We start from the raw sequence: 20,030 nt of genomic DNA, 5'->3' as shown, positions 1-20,030 counted from the left end.
TAGCCAAAAGCATCATGAATCCGTGTGTCTTCAAAACGTGGAGAAATTCAGGTAGTCTTTTTCTCTCTTCTTTTCACCCTTTTGTAAGCAACATGGTGGATCCGGTACCAATTTTATTCCAGCCATCAATAGATATGAAGAAATCTACTCCGTAATTGGAGGTGAACGAACTGGGAGGAGGTGAGCTAAGTCTCGATGCTGTTCGGGGATAAAGTGGACCTGGTTATGTGGCGCCCAGCTAATGCGTCGTATCTCTGGAGAGCGTATTCGAAAGGGTGACTCGTTTCTCGTTTAGCCAGCTTCGTTCATGTTCATGTTAGAATATCGCAAGCTGAACTCTCAGTGCGCTGAAAAGCATTCGAGACCCAAAATTGTCTTTATAGCGGGTCTTCTTTTGGTCTAAGAAATGGAACTATAAGAAGAGCAGGCACCACCTCCTGCGGCTTGAGAAGCGGCAATCCCACCCTACAGGGACATGTGGAAGGGGTGTGGATGATTGATAGGCAGGATTGTTCAAGTGAATAAAGACAAGTTTTTTGATGAATTCATCCACATGCGGGATCGTTAAGCCAAGGATGCCTTCAGGAGTTCAAGTATGGATATGACCTAGCTGATTGGTTCTGCCCAGGCAATATTTACTGCACACTGATTGAAAGTTTTGCTCAGCATAGTCTATTGCACATATCCAATCGTTACATAGTCGCCAAAATTATAACTATGCTCATTGTCTATTCGATATCTTCCGAAGGGTTAGATGACTGACTGATGTGCAGAGTTTGAAGCCTACTTAGCAGCGAGAATGCTGGTCACATACCTTAGTCACGAGACCCAACGGACTTCAAATATTAAGCCATTCGACGTCCAGCCCAAGTAAACATATGTTAGAAGTTTGGAGCGGCAAAGTTTAGGTGGCTTCCTTTAGATTTGAGTGAGTCACCTAGAAAAAGGATGTGCTTAACTTGCCAATTTCGCAACCTGGAAAGGTTTTGCATCACGCCCTTGAGTACTGATATGCATTGTTAGTTAGTTACTTGCATCAGAATAGGTGATTTAACGTATTGTTACTATAGTAGATCCATGCACCGAATTGGATTAATAAATCTTGCTGTTCATGAAACAAGCACATACGACCATAGGTAGTGGAAAATTCGGGGTCCCGTCTGCTCCCCCCTAGACAAGCCCCTAACCGGCAGATTAGTAGTTGAGTGGGTGACCATCAGCGAACACCGGCTGTTGTATGTTTTTGTCTTTTTGTTGTCTTGATCAAGCTTGCGAATATACATCCGATTACCCCTTCAATCGAGCACATACGACCATATCCATTAGAATATACGGGATCCCGTCCGCTCTCCCAGAGTCAAGCTAATGAGAGGCAGATTAGTAGTTGAGTGGGTGACCATCAGCGAACACCGGCTGTTGTATGTGTTTTTTACCTTTTTTGTGTTGAATATTTCTTTTTGCCATCTTTTACTGCTCACAATGGATGACAGCCTTGCAGAGTGTGTCGTGATCGGAGAATATGCAGGAGTTGGCGGGGCAAGCTATTGGCCCCTGTCCTTTTGAAACGTCAAGTCAGAGGCAAACGGCGTTTGGCCATGAGCAACATTTCTATTTTAGAACACTGCTGTCTGTCTTCTTGTAGCTCGTTACAAGAGAAAATAAAACCAAGATTAGAAACAATAGAATACTGATCTTGACAAGTACTATTGGCAATTGGACTGCATAAAGTAGGTACTGATTTTGTTCCCTTATACCTCCATACATGTACCAAAAGTGTCACTGTATGAGACCACACGTAGACATCTACGTGATAGCCGTCCACCAAAGGATAGTCATTTCCATCATCACTCCCATCGTCTAGAAAAGTCCTTCAAGCAGGTATTACACATTTGAAGAAGAGTGCAGACCTCTTTTGCTTGCAGAGCCAGAATGAATCGCTCAAGGAGTAGCAACAGGTCAAGTCACCTAACTCAGGATAAGGCAATCAAAATTTCGCCTTGGAGGGGTTAAGATCAACCTGCATGTATCTGAGTCGCATTTCATTTTATGAATCCAAGTTGATGTCTAGAGAGAATGGCAAAAAGTATGTGACTGAGCGTTGTAGTTGATATTGGCTCACTCGTACAGGTACCTGACATTATAGTTTTGCTTAGGTACCTGTACATGTACCTATATCGGGAAATTTGGCCGGATCATCGCAGTTGGCGGCTGTCTTGTTTCATTCCAGGTCACTTCAGCCACGTCGTTTAGCGCCCGCCTTCAGCTCACAGCGCTCCGCTATAGCGCAGTAGTTCTGCTGTCAGCGGGTAACTCGACTTTATACATCATGAATCCAAATCAAGAATTAGAAGAAAGATCCATCCATGTTTCTTTATCCGTAACTAGTTAAACACCAAGCACTCTTGATAGTAATATATACATCTTTTTCAGCTATTTATCATAACAATCGTTCCATGGTTATAGCTCTATAATAATTGAAACGCCTTGTCACAGTTTCGACCGCCAATTTCGGCGACAACTAACGCCCAAGGATGTCCTGTGCTAGACTCAACAAACCAACTTTAGAAAACCATGAACTACACTACATATACCTACCCATCATGGCTATCAATTAATCAAATCACTGCAATTTCAATTCACACTGGTCTGGGTAGAGCCGCCACGACTCTTAAACAACGACTGACATTCATAAATACCTACAGTAAGAACCACATTATGATAGGGATCCAAGCTAATCCGCCATTTGGGCCTATGAGCTATTAGCATCGCTTGGCCAACGACAGGTACAGATCCACGTGACAACTCAACCTTCTTAAAAGGCATCGTATCGAGCCAAGATCTCTTCTGCTCCCTCCATGACTAGCAAAGACTGGCCTCTCCCCTGTTCATCGCAGCCATACAAACAATGCATTCTTCTCGCGCCAACCCATTCTGGGGTGAGGCTACGTCTTATTTGAAGTATGTCTTGGAATTTCTGTCCATGCCTTGGGGCTCAATAATTGCTCACAACATTTAGCTTTTGCGAAGAGGTAGTCCTCGCCATGCCCTCTCGACCAGGCGGCTAGATGGCCAAACTCGCTAACGAGCCATTGCGAAATGTCGTGTAGGATTATGTCGTTACACGATATGTCGCTGAGTTTATCAATACTCTCAGCAGCTTAGCTTTCGGTCCGTGAAATTGCATACAGAACCCATGCTGTCTTGGATCTCGACATTCACTAATCTGGTTGTACTGTACCGGTAGTTGCCTATGGAATATATGGCCTCTCCAGACCAGGCCGGAATGGTCAGACTAGCGCTCGTCTGCTTTCTTACAGTGGATTGATCGGCGTAGGCATTTGCTCTGCCAGTTATCATATGACATTGAAATATCACACCCAAATGTGTGCGTGCCAACACCCCTACCATGGAAGTTTTTGCGTAATCTCACCTCACCTCCAGCGGATGAATTGTCCATGCATCTCTTGACAACGCCAATGGTGTATCGTCTCTTGACGTTCAAGAGTAGTCCGCAGCGTACCAAGGTTGTGGCCGTACTTCTTACCATCCTCTTCACAGTGGTCATGGTCACTCACATGGTCATGGACGAATTCCTTCTCCATGCAACGACCTTTGGCCTTGCTGTCTATGTAATCGCAACCCGAACGCTGAAGCTTATCTCTCAGCAAGTGCCAGACCAACGCATTAGGAAGAACCTTCGAAATATCGCGCTGTTTGGCTGCTGTATGTTACCCTAATTTCGCAAGTCGGGGTGTTTGAGCTTACATTTTCCGCAGTCAATTTCGCCTTTGGGTACTTTGTGTGGCTGTTGGATGGCTGGTTATGCTCGCTGCTTACTTCGATGAAGCATTCAGCTGGCCTTCCCCTGGCTTTTCTCCTCGAGCTACATGGATGGTATGTATCCTTTGTAGTTTAATAATTTGGTGCTCTTCAGTGCTGTCATTTCTAACGAAGCTTGAGCAGGTGGCACATCTTTACTTGCATTGGGGGCTATGTTGGCGTGGCTCTCGTCGACGCAATAACATCAGGTGAAGTCCGTGAGGACCCGACTCATCAGCTTGCGTGGCCCGTCCCGGCTGCGGCGAGATTATTGACAGGCGCAAATGCAACACCAAAGGAAGAATAAGTTTGCTCATCAAAATTGAAGCTACATTCATGCCATCGTAAAATTTATTGCACAAGACATGGAGATGGATGGATAGATGGATAAATAGATGGGAATTTAGGCACAAGATTTTGCTTCCTTGTATTGGCATAGAAATAAACTCTGTTACGCTAAAGTCTCGAATGAAAGTCGTCTCGTAGTGAGAAACTACATACACCCAACAACTCCGCTGTTCTCACTTGTTCTTTCGTCCCCTACTATATTGACTAAACATGTACATGTACTTGGCGACCCAGGCACGCTGCACCATGCATCCACTAATATCTATTACGTTCCCCCCATATTTCATCTTCGCCAGTCCTCCCGTTTGACCAGTAGATATGTATTTGTCGTATTATACAGGTGCCTGAGCCTCGCAAGCTCATACATGAGAACGAGTCTACAAACAAAAACCGAAGCTAGAAATCGGCCCACGATGGGAAGGCTATCTCGGACTGAAACAAAGAGAATACTTGAAAAGAGAAGTGTGCCGAAAATGAAATGCATACAAGTGAGAATTGACACGAAAGACGAAAGCGACAGGTACGTTGCACTTTCGTTATCCGTTATAAGAGTAGCAGCCTCCGGCTTCATCCACGGCACGAACCATGCCTTGAGCCATGCCTTGAGCCGGCGTCCGAATGACATCTCATGTGTTGCGGGTTGGACAGCAATAAGACATGAAAGAGCAATTACCGCAAATATATGCGGAGCAGCGGCCAGAGAGATCCAGAGAAGAGGCAGATATGTCAGCTGCGGCGCAAAACTCGCCACGGCTCTAATCGCAAGGTCGCGCGCAAGAAGGGCGTTGTTGGCAATGGCACCAAAGACAACCAAGCACTCAGCTATCAGAATCATACTTTCGACGTACAACTTCTCACTAGTGAAGAACTTGGGTTCCATTCGGCCCCTCCGTTCATCCAAGATTTCAATAAACTTGCGGTGCTCGAATAGCGGCAAGGGAGACACGGCGGGAGATCCCACACTCAGGAAAAGTGCGAGGAAAGGACGCCTTCCAATGACGGATAGAACCGATCTCTCAGCTAAGTCGGAACCAAGGCCAGCAAGAATACTTGGAGTCAGGCCTAATATTACACTCGCGCCAGCCATTCCACTCTTGACATATTCGGGGGCGTTCTCCAGTACGCAGTTGACAAGAGGCACGATGAGCGCGGAGGTGGAGCCTGCACCGAGCCAACGGGAAGATTGTTCCCATTCCGTTCGGTTCTCTGTGCCGTTGGTGTAGAGTTCGTACTGCGATGAGCAGTTGTTATGCAAGATGCGGTCAAAGATGAAGCCGTATTCCGGATACCATTGCTGAAACTGGTTCTTTGCCGCCGCCACGGAGCTAATATGGATGGCGACAATGCAAAGCAGCGTTGTGAGAGGCAAACAATACATTGTGGATCGTAGATGAAAAATAAATATGCAATGAAGATGACGTGTGGGTCAAAAGCGAGCAACAACAATGATGATATCCCCAACTTGGTTCACGAGTTGCACACGGGGTTACATTTATATCTAACAAGCTGTACTCCCACCCAATTCTAACACAGCACGGAAAGTTCAATACTATAACGGGTAGCTACAACATGCAGCACTCTCAATAGATTTTGTTTTCCGCGTCCATGCAATACAGCCAATGGCAGAGCGTGCTGTGACACACAGGCCGCACGCAGCCTGGCCAGAGGCGTCAAGGTGGCTTGACAAGGCTCTTATTCATGCCGTATTACTGGACAACGTACCCGGCGAGCCAAGCAGAGCAAAAGAAGCGGCTGAACTTCGTTGGACAAGACCCCTCGATGTTTTAGAAGCGTGTCACGGAGAGGCGACGATTCGTCAGACGGTGCGGTTGTCCTTGGTTCCTGGATGATATATCGAATGGATTCATTCCAGCTCACTTCAGCCGCATCGTTTAGCGCCCGTTTTTAGCTCGCAGCGTTCAGCTATAACGCAATACTACATGTGGTGGCGTCGGGGGGGGTTTGTTCGTGGGCATCTCAACTTCATACATGCACATGTACGCCTGTGCAATTAAATCGATACATGTGCTCAGGATGAGGATCAATGATGCCGGTATCCTCCAACAATCTCTCCATCAATAATTGTTTAGATGAAGGGTACTCCCAGTAACGATACATGTCATTCATTATATTGGTCCTTATTTGTGCTTTCTAAGCCCAGCAGCCCATGTGAGAGAGCAGACTTGACAATCACATTTACACCACAACCAAGACAGTAGTGAGACTTGACGAACAATGAGGCTTTTTGTGATTAATCTACACTTTTAATATATAATACTCTACAGCAGGCAACTTTGACAAGTCAACTAGTGTTATTCCAGTTGTAAGCGCACAATAACTATGAGTACCAGAAAGTCCAGAACACACATGTATCTCTCCCACATAAGGGGTGAATCACGACAACCATGGGAAAATAGCTTGCATATAGTTTCTATGTCTCTCTTTCAACTCTACAGACGCAAGTTGTCTTCTATCCCTATGTATGCTTGTCGCCAGTACAGAAGAAGGAGGAGGAACCAAGACGGCTCATCTGAAGCGCACTTTGCGGTAAAAAGTACAGTGAATTGCTTGTGCCTGTTGCAACCTCTACTCGCCCAGATTTTACTTGCCAAGGAGACGTTTTTGATGGCTTCTTTGTCGCAACTTAGGGGCTATCCACCCTCTCTAGAGTTGACGAGTTCACTTGTGGCTTATCTCAGTCGCATTTTGAGCAGGGTCTCCTCTGGACTTCATTTTCTGAGGTGAGTCCAAGACTGGGCTTTTCCACTCTGCCAACGACGACGCTGCAAGTTCAAGGTTCCGTTTCCAAGCTGAATATGGATGGGTTGCATTGGCGAACGTTGGTGATGAGCGCTGTGTTGAATACGAGCTCTGGTTATTTTCGAATCCGGGAGAATATGTAGGCTGTGCAATACCATATGCTAATCTCGTTACTTATGGCCTGTGGAATTCCCGAAATTCTGTGCTTTGAACATCAGCGCAACCAGCTTTGCCAAGAGCAAATCAGAGCTACGCCAGCCTTGTGCGATTCCTCGCAAATAAGAGTAAATGAAAATTAGAAATTCCCGTTCAGCCAGTTACACTGATAGGTATTGAGATTCACCACCCTGAGCTCGGTGCAGAGCCGATCAACATCCCAGAGACTCAGCTCATCTTCTTTTGGACAAGCTCGCCAATTTTCACTCTAGTTCCTTCAGCGGATCCTGCTGCTCGCTCTGCCACAATTGTAGGCTCCCGTGGAGGCGCAGTGGGGTCAACAGTATCATGGGGCCTGGGCAAATGAATGGTATCTCAAGCGATCAGGAATTCATTAGTAGGCGTTCTCGAAATAATCAGTTGTCAAAATCAACATTCCTAGCTCTTCCGATAAAATGGGAGGGCAGGATCGTCTATTGTGTGAGTTGTTGAGAGAGATACAAGAAGAGGCGTGGAGAGGCGGGCTCACCGCTACAATCAAATCGCGCTGAGGTGATTTTAGAAACAATATTGTTATTTAAAAAAAAAATCTACAAACATCTGTGTTGAACAGAAAAGATTGACATAGGGGATGATAAGAAGAATAGAAGGAGAACAGAGTGCTGCCTAGGCCTCCAAGCCTTGATCTTCCATGTCAGCCAATTCAGCAGGCATAAAGCTATATATATTAACTGCACTCGGTGTGTTCTGTCAACCAATTAGAGGATTTCTATGCTTCATTCGTCCCAACATGCATTTGAAACCCCTGGTGATAGTCAATATGCACCAACCCAACAGCTATTTGATGTCAACATGATTGGTCCAAGGCTCTATATCCATGCAGATTCTTCGGGAGCCGTTGATTTCCTCGCGTAACACCAGCATGTCTCATCCCGTCTCAGGCGCGCGGCTATGTTGATACTATAAGGCAGCATCCGCAATGAACACTTGTTTTTGTAGGCGGGGGATTGATAAATCGCCACCCACCCAGGCAATTCCGAGATGTCTTCACATATCTTTGTCTGCTCAAATCCAGCTGACAGGCATTGTCTGCATCGCTTTAATTTCCCATGCAATTAAACACATCCACGTCGGTTTGTAGCAGAGAATAATTAATCGCGAGAAGCCCTTAGCCATGGCTTCACACACTATCGTGATATTTCTCTTGCTCTTTGGGTGCGCTGCAGCCGATGATGGAGACGACTTCTCCAACAACCTGTTCACAGATCTCGGCCCGTACGACGCTCTCTTCCACCTAGCTTAAGGCAATAGTGTCTTCATTAGTATGTCTTCGCTAATTTAATATACTCATATAGACTGCTGGCCCTCTTTGGAGAACGTGTTACTATGCAATTTTTGAGTCAGGCCATGGGAATTTCCGACTGCATTATTCTTTCAATGGCACCTCTAGGCATCATCACCACTATCGTCGCTGCGATTAGAGTTGGTGGTCCGTCATGGCTCAAAGCCTTAATTGGGCGAGCAACCGAAAATCTCGCAGCCGCTGAACTAGAGCTCATGTCCTCTAGCTCTAAAGAGGTGTGCGAGCTCTGGAATGGCAGAGATGTAGTTCGTTGCGCAGGATCGGCTCCTGTTTGGGAATTCATATGCTTGCTGCCCCAGACAGGAGTACCGAAGAATCCAAAAATCACCGTGATGAGTTTGGAAGAAGCGGAAAAAGACCCGTACTTTTACATAAAGAGATGTGAGTAGGACCCAGTTAGATTTACGACTAATACAAGATTCTAATTGTTTTAGCACTGAGAAGCGAGAGGACCTTTCTGGATAAAATGCGAGCTTTCTTTTGGGTTAATAAACAACATGGGAGTGCAGAAGACGGCATAAAACAAAAGATCAATGCTCAGTCAAATGAAGTTGTCATTATCAGAAATACTAAACATGATGTGCCAAATATTTCGCATAACCGGTATAAGAATACTGGTCGAGGCGAACTGCACTTCGCTGCGTGTTTTGGTATCCTTCTACAAATCGGTTTCATTTTGTACTGCGGCTTCATCTCGAAATATTCGAAGCTAACATCGAAGTTCCAAAAGGATGATCATGCCGTTGCAAGCTATGCTTTCCCACTTACCATTATCGGCTCAGTGGTTTTGAGTATTGGCATGTTCATTTGTTCTCACGTTGTGGAAAGCAGTACCAAAGAAGAAACATTCCAGCCAGCGGACCATTGGCGAGTTCGACTAGTATGGCTACAACAAGAGAAGACTGTCGGCGATCAAGAGTTCAAGTCCTTTGCTCTTTACACAGGAGAAGACCAGCCAAACATTATTACTTCGAGTAGAGCTGATCATAATGAAGATTCCGATCACGAGCAACCACAAGGTTCTGAAGGACTAAAAGATTTTGCATTCAGAACCGTCTTGGGGACCATCATCAGCCTAGTCGGATATATTGCTCAGTTCATTGGATTTCGAGGAATGCATTGGTCCGTTTCTGTTGCCTCTTTAATTGCCGTCCTGACAATGGCCGCTGTGAGGGCATGGATTCGTCGCGGGCTGGCAAAGCCCATGTTCTCCAGGGGCCTTCTTCCAGGATTTGAACTCGACTGGTTTGCGGATACCTTGAGAACCATTGATGATGCGCCTTGGTACAATGATTTAGATGGATCTGCTCAGGAGAATACCTGCTCCGTGAGCAGAGAAGGCACGTCTGCCAGCCAAGACAAGCCCATTACATCGGATCATCAGTCTGAGACGGAAGAGTCATCTAATTGTGAAGTTCAAGATTATACCACAATGCGCCAAAGCCTTGCAAAACTTGCAGACTGGCGGGGACCTGTTTCACAAGAAGCCATTGCAGTTACCTTGGCCATAGAAGCCACTATGGATCTGTTGGATGACAACTTGGACCTTGAGGAATTTTCTTGGGGCTACAAGATTCAGGCTGCATCATTAAACGAACAAGAGCTGAAATTCAGGATAATTAAACAACCAGACGGCAAATGGAAAGCAAACGCAGGAGAAATTGAGGCTGCATTGTCACTGCGTCTCTTCTATGTTAAAAGCCAAAAAGAGGCACAATCATCAGCCAGAGTCATCCACAAGTCTGGCAACCCTTCGGATGAGGACAAATGGCTACGTGTAAAGGGGGAACTGCCCAATATGGGAATCAGGATCCTCGGCCCGAATACAATGCAGCTACTTCGACATCTCGACTGGTGGGTACCACCAGATGGACCGCAAATTTGGAAAGGCGAGGCAGGATATATTCCTGCTGAAGACGGGCAAGCTGGCAACTTAGGAAAGAACCGGGCCAATACGATTGGGAACATCATCGCTGGCTCAACCAAATTTGAAGTTGATGAATCAAGAGTCGTAGGGCTTGATCCACGGCGACAATCCGAAATCGCTACCGGTTCTCATGTGCAGCTCTCACACCCTTACTACCAAGATTCACAGGGCGGCAAATGGTGGTTCAGCATATCAGAAAAAGAAAGTATGGATTCAAGTGGTTTACTCTGCACAGAATCCTTGGACTCATTGGAAATCCTGTACGCCAAAGACATGTTTTCCACGTTCATGTGGGCCGTAGTGAAATCACTAAGGCGGCCAGTCGGAGGTAAAACGTACATCAAAACATCCCAAGCAAAGTTGGAGAATAAAGATTCTTGGAGGCGTTTAAGTCTGGAGAACGATGACATATCCAGATTAGCCGCCGCCGTCCAGAGCACAGGGCTATGCAGCACACACGATGCTCATATCAGCATTATTTCACCTTTGGGTATACAAGAGAAACTACCTGAAGTAGAAAGTATTATTGAAATGGTGCGGAACTATACGGAGCAATTCGAAGCCCTCCATTTGTGGGCAGATGCAGGCCAAGTATACTTGCGGCTTTGCGACCACTTGGCTGCGTTCTCCGTCAGAAGTTATACATATATCAGGGCTGTTGCTGTGTTAGCAACGTTTCGAAAAACACTACAAGAGATGATCAAGCGGGAAATGACAGGGGTATACGAATCTCGCCTTGAAGAACAGCTAACGAAGGCAATGGAGAACGTCGACGCAGAGATTCAGAATAGTCTAGGCTCACTATGCGAATTACAAGACGCCGATAGATGGCAAAAAAGCTACCCTCGCGCTGAGCGTTTCTTTTTATCCAAGAACCAAGAGTCAATAATTTCCAATTCCTTTGACGTATACAAAGAAATGAATCGACAACACCTGAGCAGGCCAGACAAGGATGACGCGAGAGAAAAAGACATCTTTGACAGGACATTTCTTCACTACTGCGCGGCGTTCACTTACCATCGAGAGAGATGGTATGAAAACAATAACTATGAAACGGGAACTGAAATGTTTCTTCAAAAAATGCGGCGCTGGATTGAGCAAGGTGTCGACATTAATGCGTGCGATATTCGCGGATGGACGCCACTGCACTACGCCTGCTGCTGTCCTGGGAAAACATGCACTCAGGTGGTTCAACTGCTTCTTGAAAAGGGCGCTTCGGTTGATGTTCAAGGCCGCGAGGGTACGGCACCAATTCATTGCGCGGCAAGGGCAGGTCATCTAGAGATGGTCGAAATGTTGCTGGAGTTTGGAGCCAACATTGACATCGCTGACGGGTATGGGAACACTGCCTTGCACGAGGCAGCATTGAATGGATCTGCTGAAATTTTCGAAACTCTGTGCAAACGCGGCTGTCAGAAAAGGCGAAATAAGCATGGACGAGCAGCTATTCATGTTGCAGCGATGAGAGGATTATCAGCGGCAATCCCTCACGTGGGGGATTATGTCAACTCCAAAGACAGCCAGAAGAAGGCACCTCTTTACCTTGCAGTAGAATTTGGCCACAGAGACTTTGTGCAACAGCTTCTTAAGCTTCCACAGGTCGAAGTAAATGCTAGAGGCTATCGGGATCTTACACCGCTCCAGGTTGCTTGTAAGAAGGGAAACGACGATATCATCGAGATTCTTCTCGATGCAGGCGCTGACATGGAGGCCCGGAGTGACGACGGTAGAACACCCTTGCTTCATGCAGTGCAGGATCGGATGGAAAACACTGTCAAGTTACTCACAGCAAGGGGGGCCAATGTCAACTTCATACATGGTGGAACTACGGCGCTGCACACGGCCGCACAAATGGGGTACTCAGCCATCTTTGAGCATCTTTTGAAGGGAGGCGCGGATATCCATGCAGGGGTGGGAACAATTGTAGGGACACCATTGCATGTGGCGAGTTCCAGAATTGATGGCAATCCCTTGATACAACGCCTCATCGACTTGGGGGCTGCAATAGATGCGACTGATATGGATGGTAAAACTCCATTGCATACAGCAGCCCAATTCGGTAAGCCAGCGAATATAAAATTGCTCATCGACAATGGTGCAAATATGGAGGCTAGAGATGGTAGGGGCAGAACATCCATACTCTTTATCTCTCATGAAGAGCAGCGGAAGGAGTGTCTTCGATTGTTGATTAGGCTAGGCGCCGATGTAAACGTCGCTGATAAAGAGGGTAGAACGCCACTGTATCTCGCAGCTGGGGACGAGAATTTGGAAGATTTCATCCCGGAGTTCCTCGAGGCTGGTGCTGCAATTGACGAAGCTGTCGACGACGGTTATACCCCATTGCACCAGGCAACATGGCACAAACTCACAGAGGGTATAAAAACACTGGTTGAACATGGAGCAAATGTCGAGGCTGTGAATGAAGAGGGGGACACACCACGCATGATTGCAGAAAGGGTCGGTCTATCTGACTGGTGGAGGGAAAACATACCGCCATCTATGGAGTGGTGGAGAGTTTCATCGGTGAAGCCGGGGTTATAGGCATCCTCCAGTACATGTACATAGCACGGGCCCGACGGCTGCTAGATATAGCCCATAGCCCGTACGATACGAGGGTTACGAAACAAGGGCCAGGCCAAATACTTGATTCCTCCTCCCCGGCTCACTGTGTGCTCCTGTCCCCAGTCTCCGCCAATGCCTTGCATTTACGTAGTACCTCAGGAAACGGAACGGCGCCAGCAAGAACAAATGGCTAGCATGGACACAGACAGGCAAAGCTACCATAACCCATTACCCATTAACGTACCAATTACTAAATCGGAAAATTATAATCTAAGCCATATAATCACATACTATCTGTGTTTGTATTGCAAGCAACAACCCGGCGCCAAATCCCTCTTCCACTTATAACAATTGAAGCTCAGGTGACAGAACAGCCCTAGAAAATCCTAGAATCTCAGCCTCAGCCTTAATCCCTCTTTATTTCCCGATCTAGCCATTGGCCAAGACTTGGCGCAGGCGATCCCTTTCATTCAGCCCACTGTAATCAAATCAACCAGCGAGATCCGGGCAAGAAGACAGAGAGTGACAGTTGAGCCTCAAAGCTTGAGTCAGTAACAGCCCCAATGCTTACTCTGATGCGGCCCAACTCCTCCCCGAGTCTCGTCAAGCACAGACCAGTCAAGCTTTGATGCTTCTATTCATGCATGTTAAATTAGCACACTGCCGCTGCTACACCATAAACCGCACAGCTCGGTTTTTTAGTCATTCAGCTGAGGCAGACAAACAAGACAGACAGCAACCAGACCTTTCCACGTCTGGTACTATCTTAGCACAGCCTAAACCCATTCCCCTAACAACCAATAAACACGAAGTTGCACTCTGCATCTTCGCACCCAAATCTATGCATGCTCACATACAACACCAATAAACTACACACAACTCATCACTATTTCTATCCCATGAAAGTTGCTCTCGAAACGCCTCGCCTGACCTTCAGAACCAATCACCACGCCACTATTAAGCCCCATCCCCAGAACTAACCTAGCCATGACACGGCCGAGTGACCCCTATTTTCCTCTTCCTTCAATAGGTATCTAGTGCCCGAGCTAGGTAGCGCTAGGGCGTTTTCCCAGTTCAGCTGCCGGACGGGTTGCAGGGAAGCGACATTACAAAGGATCAACCCTACTGCGCCGTGGCTGGACTAAGGGGAGAGCGTGGGTTCAGCAGCTTGACTGAGCAAGGATTGGTCGTTGCGATTCCTTCAGCTAGGCTAACACGGCATATAGAATGAGTCCAATGGAATTGCAGCATGTACTCGTACGAGCAGCAGTATAAATCGCCAAAACCCTCAATGAAACAAAGAGGATTTACAGTAGTTTCAGTTCAGTTCTAGTCACTCACTCCAAGCACTTACACGAACATTCACATCGCTCGCTTGTTCATATCTTGATCCTCCCGTCAACCAACATAGTCAATTCGACCAACAGCCAACGGCCAACAACCAACAACCAACAACCAACAACATGCACTCCAACGCCGTTCTCCTTCTCACCTTTGTCGCCTCGGCCTCCGCTGCCGTCGACTTCATGGCCATCCCCCACGTCCGCCGTGAACTCAACCTCCCCCGCGCAACCCCCGTCAACGAGGTCCGCGACGCCGACCCCAGCAAGTGTGCCTCCGAGGCCCTCAGCATCGCCCAGTCCATTCCCACGCCTCCCCCCGCGCTCGTCTCCGACCTCGCCAAGAACCCTCAGACCGACGCCTGCAAGTTCAGCTTCCCGCCCAGCCTCAGCGCCGAATTCTCCTCCTACAGCTCCGAGGTACTCTCCTGGTACAACGGCCACAAGGACGAGCTCACGTCTCTTGCCTCGGAGTGCTCCGTGGCCAACTCCTACACCAGCCTCGTCAACACCGCCTGCTCTACCGATGGCTCTTCTGGCTCTGGCTCTGGCCCCAACACCGCCGCTGCTGCTCCCACTGCTAGTTCTGGCTCTGGCTCTGGTTCTGGTTCTGACTCTGGCTCCGACTCTGCTTCCAAGACTTCTGGAGGTGCTGCCAAGTCTACCAACGCCGGTGCGGCTCGTGAGACTGGCATGGCTTTTGCTGCCCTTGCTGCTGCTGGCATTGCTGCCATTCTGTAAACGGCTTCATAGGGGGCAAGTGAGGCCTATCTATGAAAGGATGAAACGAGATATCTCTAATATATATATCATCATGGCAAGATTGAAATATTATTCTGGAAGCATGTTCATTGATGATTATGGGTTAAACTATTCAAGGGGCATCATCATAAACTAATTTAATAACTTAATAAAAATGAGCCTGTGATGGCATCTAAGTTTTCATAACTGATGGCCATAGCTGTACTTCATTTGTGAATGATTGTATATAACAGACATCCTTTGGCTTCCAATAGTTACATACTTGCAGCAAGGACAGAGTTAACCGCATGCAAAAGCCAATATATACCATGTCACCAACATGTTGTCCCTCCTCAGACCAACCCTTTGGTACATCTTCTACTCCAGCTCCCATGTAAAGCTCAAAATTAATCAACGTATTAGAAACTGTTTTAAATACCTATTCAACCAGACAATAGCCCGACTACCCCACAATCAACCTCCCAACCATGCGGTTCTTTGTAAGTTTTGGCGCCGTGCAAAACGCAACAAAAACATGGAGAATCATATTCACGTAAGTCCCTCTTCTACGCCATCTAGATAGTAGTCGATTGGCCCCCTTGCGCCTTTTACTCTTCCGCCTCCTCAATCTCCTCCTCAATCTCCTCCTGAGCCTCTTGCATTTCCTCGTCCTTTTCCTCTTCTCCCTCCTTGGCTTCGTCCTCGGGTGTCGCAATATCCGCATCGGCGGCCACACCACCCTCGGTTTCCAGATTTAGCCACTCGTCCCATTCGGGGAACAGCTCTGCATCGTCATCCGGGACACCAATCAGCTTAGCCACCCGGCCCTTCTTGTTCTTCTCCAGGCTCTCCTTCCAGGCCTTTGCCGCAGATGTAGCCAGACTAGGCTTGTACGTCTGGGCAAATAGAGTAGCCTCTACTGATCGGCCAGTCTTTGTCAGGATGTCCACGCATCGATCGATGTCACCTATTAGCCAAGAGGCTGAGAATGCCACGTTGTGGGCGTTTGCCTCTTCCGCCTGGGCAACTAGCTTGGCAAGACCCTCCTTGTCGCCTGTTGATGAATACACGAGGAGGAGAGATCCAAGATCCTTGGCGTGGGTGAAGCACTCAGCAGCCAGCCCAACATCCCATGCGGTCAGGGCCGCATCTCCGACAGTCTTCCACTTGTGCTCGGCATCAGCCTGTCGGGCCAAATCAAGAGCAATGGCGAGTTGGTTCAGGGCCAATGCCAGCTCAAACTTGTGCTCTGGGTCAGTGGCAACTTCCAAAGCAAGATCCTTGTGTCCCTGGCCCTCCAAGAATCGTGCAACTTTGTTGAGCTGATCAGCCGGGATGGTTGGCAGCAACTCGGCAGCTGTCTCCATATCCTCTCGCAAAACTAGCGTCTGGTACTCGAGAACGGGTTGTGACAGGGCAAAAGAGGTGACGTTGACATCCTTGTCGGCAAGGTAGATGCGAGAGTCTCTCTGGATGTAGCCAAGAACGTACATGGGCTTGTCAAAGTGAGAAATGGTGTAGGTCTGGTCGCCGACCAGGTAGTTGAGTCTGTTTGTGCTGTTGGTGTAGATGAAGCAGTCGCCAACCCACTCACCCGTTCGAATGCTATACACAAAAGTGTTAGTTATCGGAAGAGCTTACGCGCAAATAACAAGAGCCCGTCGATACTTACGTCTCGTTGACATCGGTGATGACTTCAAAGGCAGACTCAACGCCATCTTCCTCGACTTGTCCTGACTGTACGGCCTCGATATAGTTTTCACGGGAGAAGCGCAGGACGTAGAATGAGTCCTCGCAGGCAATGGCCACCAGCTCGCCGCTTTCTGACCAGTAAACCTGCTTAGGCTCTACCTCGATTCTGCGAACCAAGCCACCAGTAGCCCAGTCGAAAAAGGAGACACCACCCTGGCCAGTAACACCCAACAGAACACCTCCAGTGAGGCCATCAGCCTGGAAGCCAACATCCAAACCTCCGCTCTTCTCCACAAAGTTCTTGAACACCTTGACGCTCATGGCTGACTCTCGGATGGCAAAATCGTTGCTGTTTTCCTTTGAGGCCCAGACAAAGTCCATGGCAGAACCGAAAGCCTTGTTTCGCCATGCCAGTGCCGTGTAGATGATGTATTCGCCATCGCCACACACGGCAACGAATCGACCATTCGGTGAGTGAATCAGCGTCTGGGTATACACTTCGCAAGTTCCGAGGTCCTTGGTCGGTAGTGAGATGGGCTCGTTGTCCTTGACGGAGGCATCGCCCTTGATGATGGAAGACACGACTTCGTTTTGCCTGGCCCAGATCAGCTTGCCGGATGGGTCCATGGAGACGGCGGGCTCCTCGCGTCCGAGCTTGATCACAACAGCACCATCGTCGTATCCGATGGCAACACCCTGCTTGCCCTTCTGGTAAGAGGCGCACCAAGCTCTTTCCAAGCTGTAGCTCAGTGACTGCTCTAGTCTGTAGGTATTGGCGTGCCAGAGCTTGATGGTGCCGTCTTCGGAACCAGAGATGATGACTGGCAGTTCTGGGTGGTAGCAGGCGAAGGAGACGTTGTTGGTGTGTCCCTCGAGAGTGGCAATCAGAGACTTGGTGGTGTAGTCCCAGATCTTGACTGTTCGGTCGTCGGAGGTGGTGAGGAGGTAAGGCTTATCGGAGTGGGGGTAGTAGTCGACATGGTTGACTCCCTTGGTCTCATGGGCCTCGAGGGTGAAGTTGGCGGTGCCCGATCCCAGGCTCCAGATCTTGACTGTTCGGTCCAAGCATGCCGAGGCAAAGGTGTTGGTATCTTTGGGGTTAATAGCAAGACCCATGACATAGTGGCTGTGGCCCTCGAAGACCTGGACACATTTCCAACCCTTATCCCAGTCCCAGAGCTTGATGCTCATGTCATCGGAGGCGGTAAGAACAAAGGGCAGCGTGGGGTGCACGCAGATGGCTCTGATGTAGTCGGGATGCGCCTCGAAGGAGGTGATCTTCTCGGAGGTGTTGTAGTTGTAGACTCGCAGCTGGAAGTCATCTGATCCGCAGACTATCCAGTTCTTTCGCGCGACAAATCGACCAGCTCGAACGGGGACATCTGTAAGCTCGAAGGACTTGACAATTTGCTGTGTCTCGTATGACCAAATGTTGACATGGCCTGTAAAGAGGGGTGTATTAGCGGCGACTTGGTTCAATGCTGCATTTCAACTGCTGTGACATACCGCTGTATAAGGTGGTGAGGATCCATGGCTCCTGCGGGTGGAAGTCGATGCCCTTAACCCGCTCGCTGCGGGCATAAAGCTGGCGCTATTGTCATGAGCCCATAGTCAGTAACGTGGTTGTAGAAGCGGAGCGGTAAGCTCAGTGGGCATCTTTCGACAAACGACTGCCAGCGACTCGGGGGTCACAACCAGCGAGGCGGACAAGGGGAAAGACAGTTCGCAAGGCGGGGTGAGGCCCCAATGTGGCGGCAACTGACCTTGACGTCCAATCTCATGTTTGCGACTTGGTCCTTCTAGGGCTCCGGTCTCGCAGATGTGGACAAGGTCTTTGTCGCGGTTGACAGAGGATGTGGGTGAAGGAGATCGCGGGGTGAATCGAAGGCGACAAGCTCCCACATATGACGCCGAGGCAGCGCGGATATCGAAGGCGGTGGAACAATTGCTGGGCGAGGACGAGCCGGGCAGAGTCTGCTGTCTCTGGAGCTTGTTGTCGTCGTCGGGAGTCGGTTTGCAGCAGACACGGCAGCTTTCAATTGGGCTTGACCAGCTTCTCGAAAATGTGTCTTGCTGGCGCTATCGAGGTACGAGCCAGGTATATTGCCAGGTGGTCAGCCAGGAAGAGGTTGGGGCCTGGTATGTCAGGCATCAGCGATGATTTGGGCCTGTGCTGGATGCTGCTAGTGTGGGGGACAATAAAAGGTACAAGCAAAGAGCGTGACGTGGCGCCAAAAATGCACTACGCTGGAAGTACCTTTTCAGCGTCCATTGACCAGCCCACTTTGGCTGGAAAAGGGGGAAAGCTGCCCAGCTCTTGACTGAGCAGTTGTAGGGTAGGTAATTTTTGAAGTCATTCAATACGGAGTACTAATATCAGAGTTGTTGCAACATGAGGCAGCGAAATTTTGACGAGATGTAGATGCGCTTGATTGAATTTTTGTGAACTATTCAGTATTGTATAATTATTGTTGTTTTATTTAATGCATTATGGTAAGAAGTAGTGTATGATGTAGTCTTTTGGCTCGACAGATTTCTTGTTTGTGCAGTGTTTGAGTAAAACGTGTTCTTCTGATAGTCTAAGTGGTGGTCAATGCACAGAGATTTCGCTTAGGCAGAAATGCAATCGTATCGATATATGCATCAAGACAAGCATCTTTTCCTCAAATCATGATACTACTTGTTATCATATTCTAATCCAGACACTGTAAATGTAAAGCACTCGAGTTGTATGATTGTCACATGCAGACAAACTTATGCTGGCGTAAACACCAACAGTAATATCCACAATATATACTCTGTACTTGTATTAGACACAGCCTTGCTCGTAACCTTTGTCTGCTCTGCCCATCTGCTAAAAAAAGAACTACGAATAGAAGAAAAAAAGGCCCGAAGCATACAAACTACATCATTGAAAAAGCACCACAATCACAAGCCTCTTCTGCCCACCCACCCATTACGCGTGTCTGTGGCTGCGCATCTTTGGTTGCCATCGCTGTGGTGCATCCGGTGTGGAACCAGGAACGCCTGCTCAACCCTCCACGACCGCCATGACGTACCATCTCAGCTGCCATTGATGGTGTAGGAATGGTGCTGTGCTGTGCTGTGCTGTGCTGTAATTTACTGGACAGCACATCGAATTCATTCATCCTACTGGAATCCTGCTGTACAGTAAATTGAAGTCCTCAAATCGCCACGATCGATATTTGTCCGAGTCCAATGCAGACAACTGAATCGTGTTGCTCCAGCCTAAATGCAACCATCGACAAGGTCCGCTTCATGAGATGGGATGAAACAAAAAGGAACCACAGACGCAAGAAAC

At 48.1% G+C, this 20,030-nt stretch overlaps 5 protein-coding genes across 5 annotated transcripts; 3 read left to right on the top strand and 2 right to left on the bottom strand.

Annotated features, from left to right (window-relative positions):
- Nucleotides 1-2,905: 2,905 nt before the first annotated feature.
- TRIVIDRAFT_59038 (uncharacterized protein) lies at nt 2,906-4,126 on the top strand (the record flags this gene model as incomplete). Its single annotated transcript, XM_014099449.1, has 6 exons — nt 2,906-2,962; nt 3,108-3,168; nt 3,245-3,385; nt 3,442-3,723; nt 3,777-3,894; nt 3,964-4,126. 6 exons carry the CDS (start codon nt 2,906-2,908, stop codon nt 4,124-4,126), a joined length of 822 nt encoding a protein of 273 aa, XP_013954924.1.
- Nucleotides 4,127-4,510: 384 nt separating this feature from the next.
- On the bottom strand, nt 4,511-5,485 carry TRIVIDRAFT_119076 (uncharacterized protein; the record flags this gene model as incomplete). Its single annotated transcript, XM_014099448.1, has 1 exon — nt 4,511-5,485. A coding segment is annotated over one exon (975 nt), but the record flags the coding sequence as incomplete, so codon positions are not given.
- Nucleotides 5,486-8,257: 2,772 nt separating this feature from the next.
- On the top strand, nt 8,258-12,158 carry TRIVIDRAFT_153975 (uncharacterized protein; the record flags this gene model as incomplete). Its single annotated transcript, XM_014099447.1, has 4 exons — nt 8,258-8,358; nt 8,484-8,831; nt 8,888-10,439; nt 10,542-12,158. Coding segments are annotated over 4 exons (3,618 nt in total), but the record flags the coding sequence as incomplete, so codon positions are not given.
- Nucleotides 12,159-14,398: 2,240 nt separating this feature from the next.
- TRIVIDRAFT_209607 (uncharacterized protein) lies at nt 14,399-15,108 on the top strand (the record flags this gene model as incomplete). The annotated part of the gene is made up of 1 exon (XM_014099446.1): nt 14,399-15,108. One exon carries the CDS (start codon nt 14,399-14,401, stop codon nt 15,014-15,016), a length of 618 nt encoding a protein of 205 aa, XP_013954921.1.
- A 516-nt stretch (nt 15,109-15,624) lies between these two features.
- Nucleotides 15,625-18,489, bottom strand: TRIVIDRAFT_69423 (uncharacterized protein; the record flags this gene model as incomplete). Its single annotated transcript, XM_014099445.1, has 4 exons — nt 15,625-16,621; nt 16,689-18,150; nt 18,215-18,299; nt 18,472-18,489. 4 exons carry the CDS (start codon nt 18,487-18,489, stop codon nt 15,625-15,627), a joined length of 2,562 nt encoding a protein of 853 aa, XP_013954920.1.
- Nucleotides 18,490-20,030: the final 1,541 nt, after the last annotated feature.

The sequence above is a fragment of the Trichoderma virens genome (assembly GCF_000170995.1).
Source record: "Trichoderma virens Gv29-8 chromosome Unknown TRIVIscaffold_78, whole genome shotgun sequence".
Classification (NCBI taxonomy): Eukaryota; Fungi; Ascomycota; class Sordariomycetes; order Hypocreales; family Hypocreaceae; genus Trichoderma; species Trichoderma virens.
This window is presented reverse-complemented; position numbering and strand designations above follow the sequence as displayed.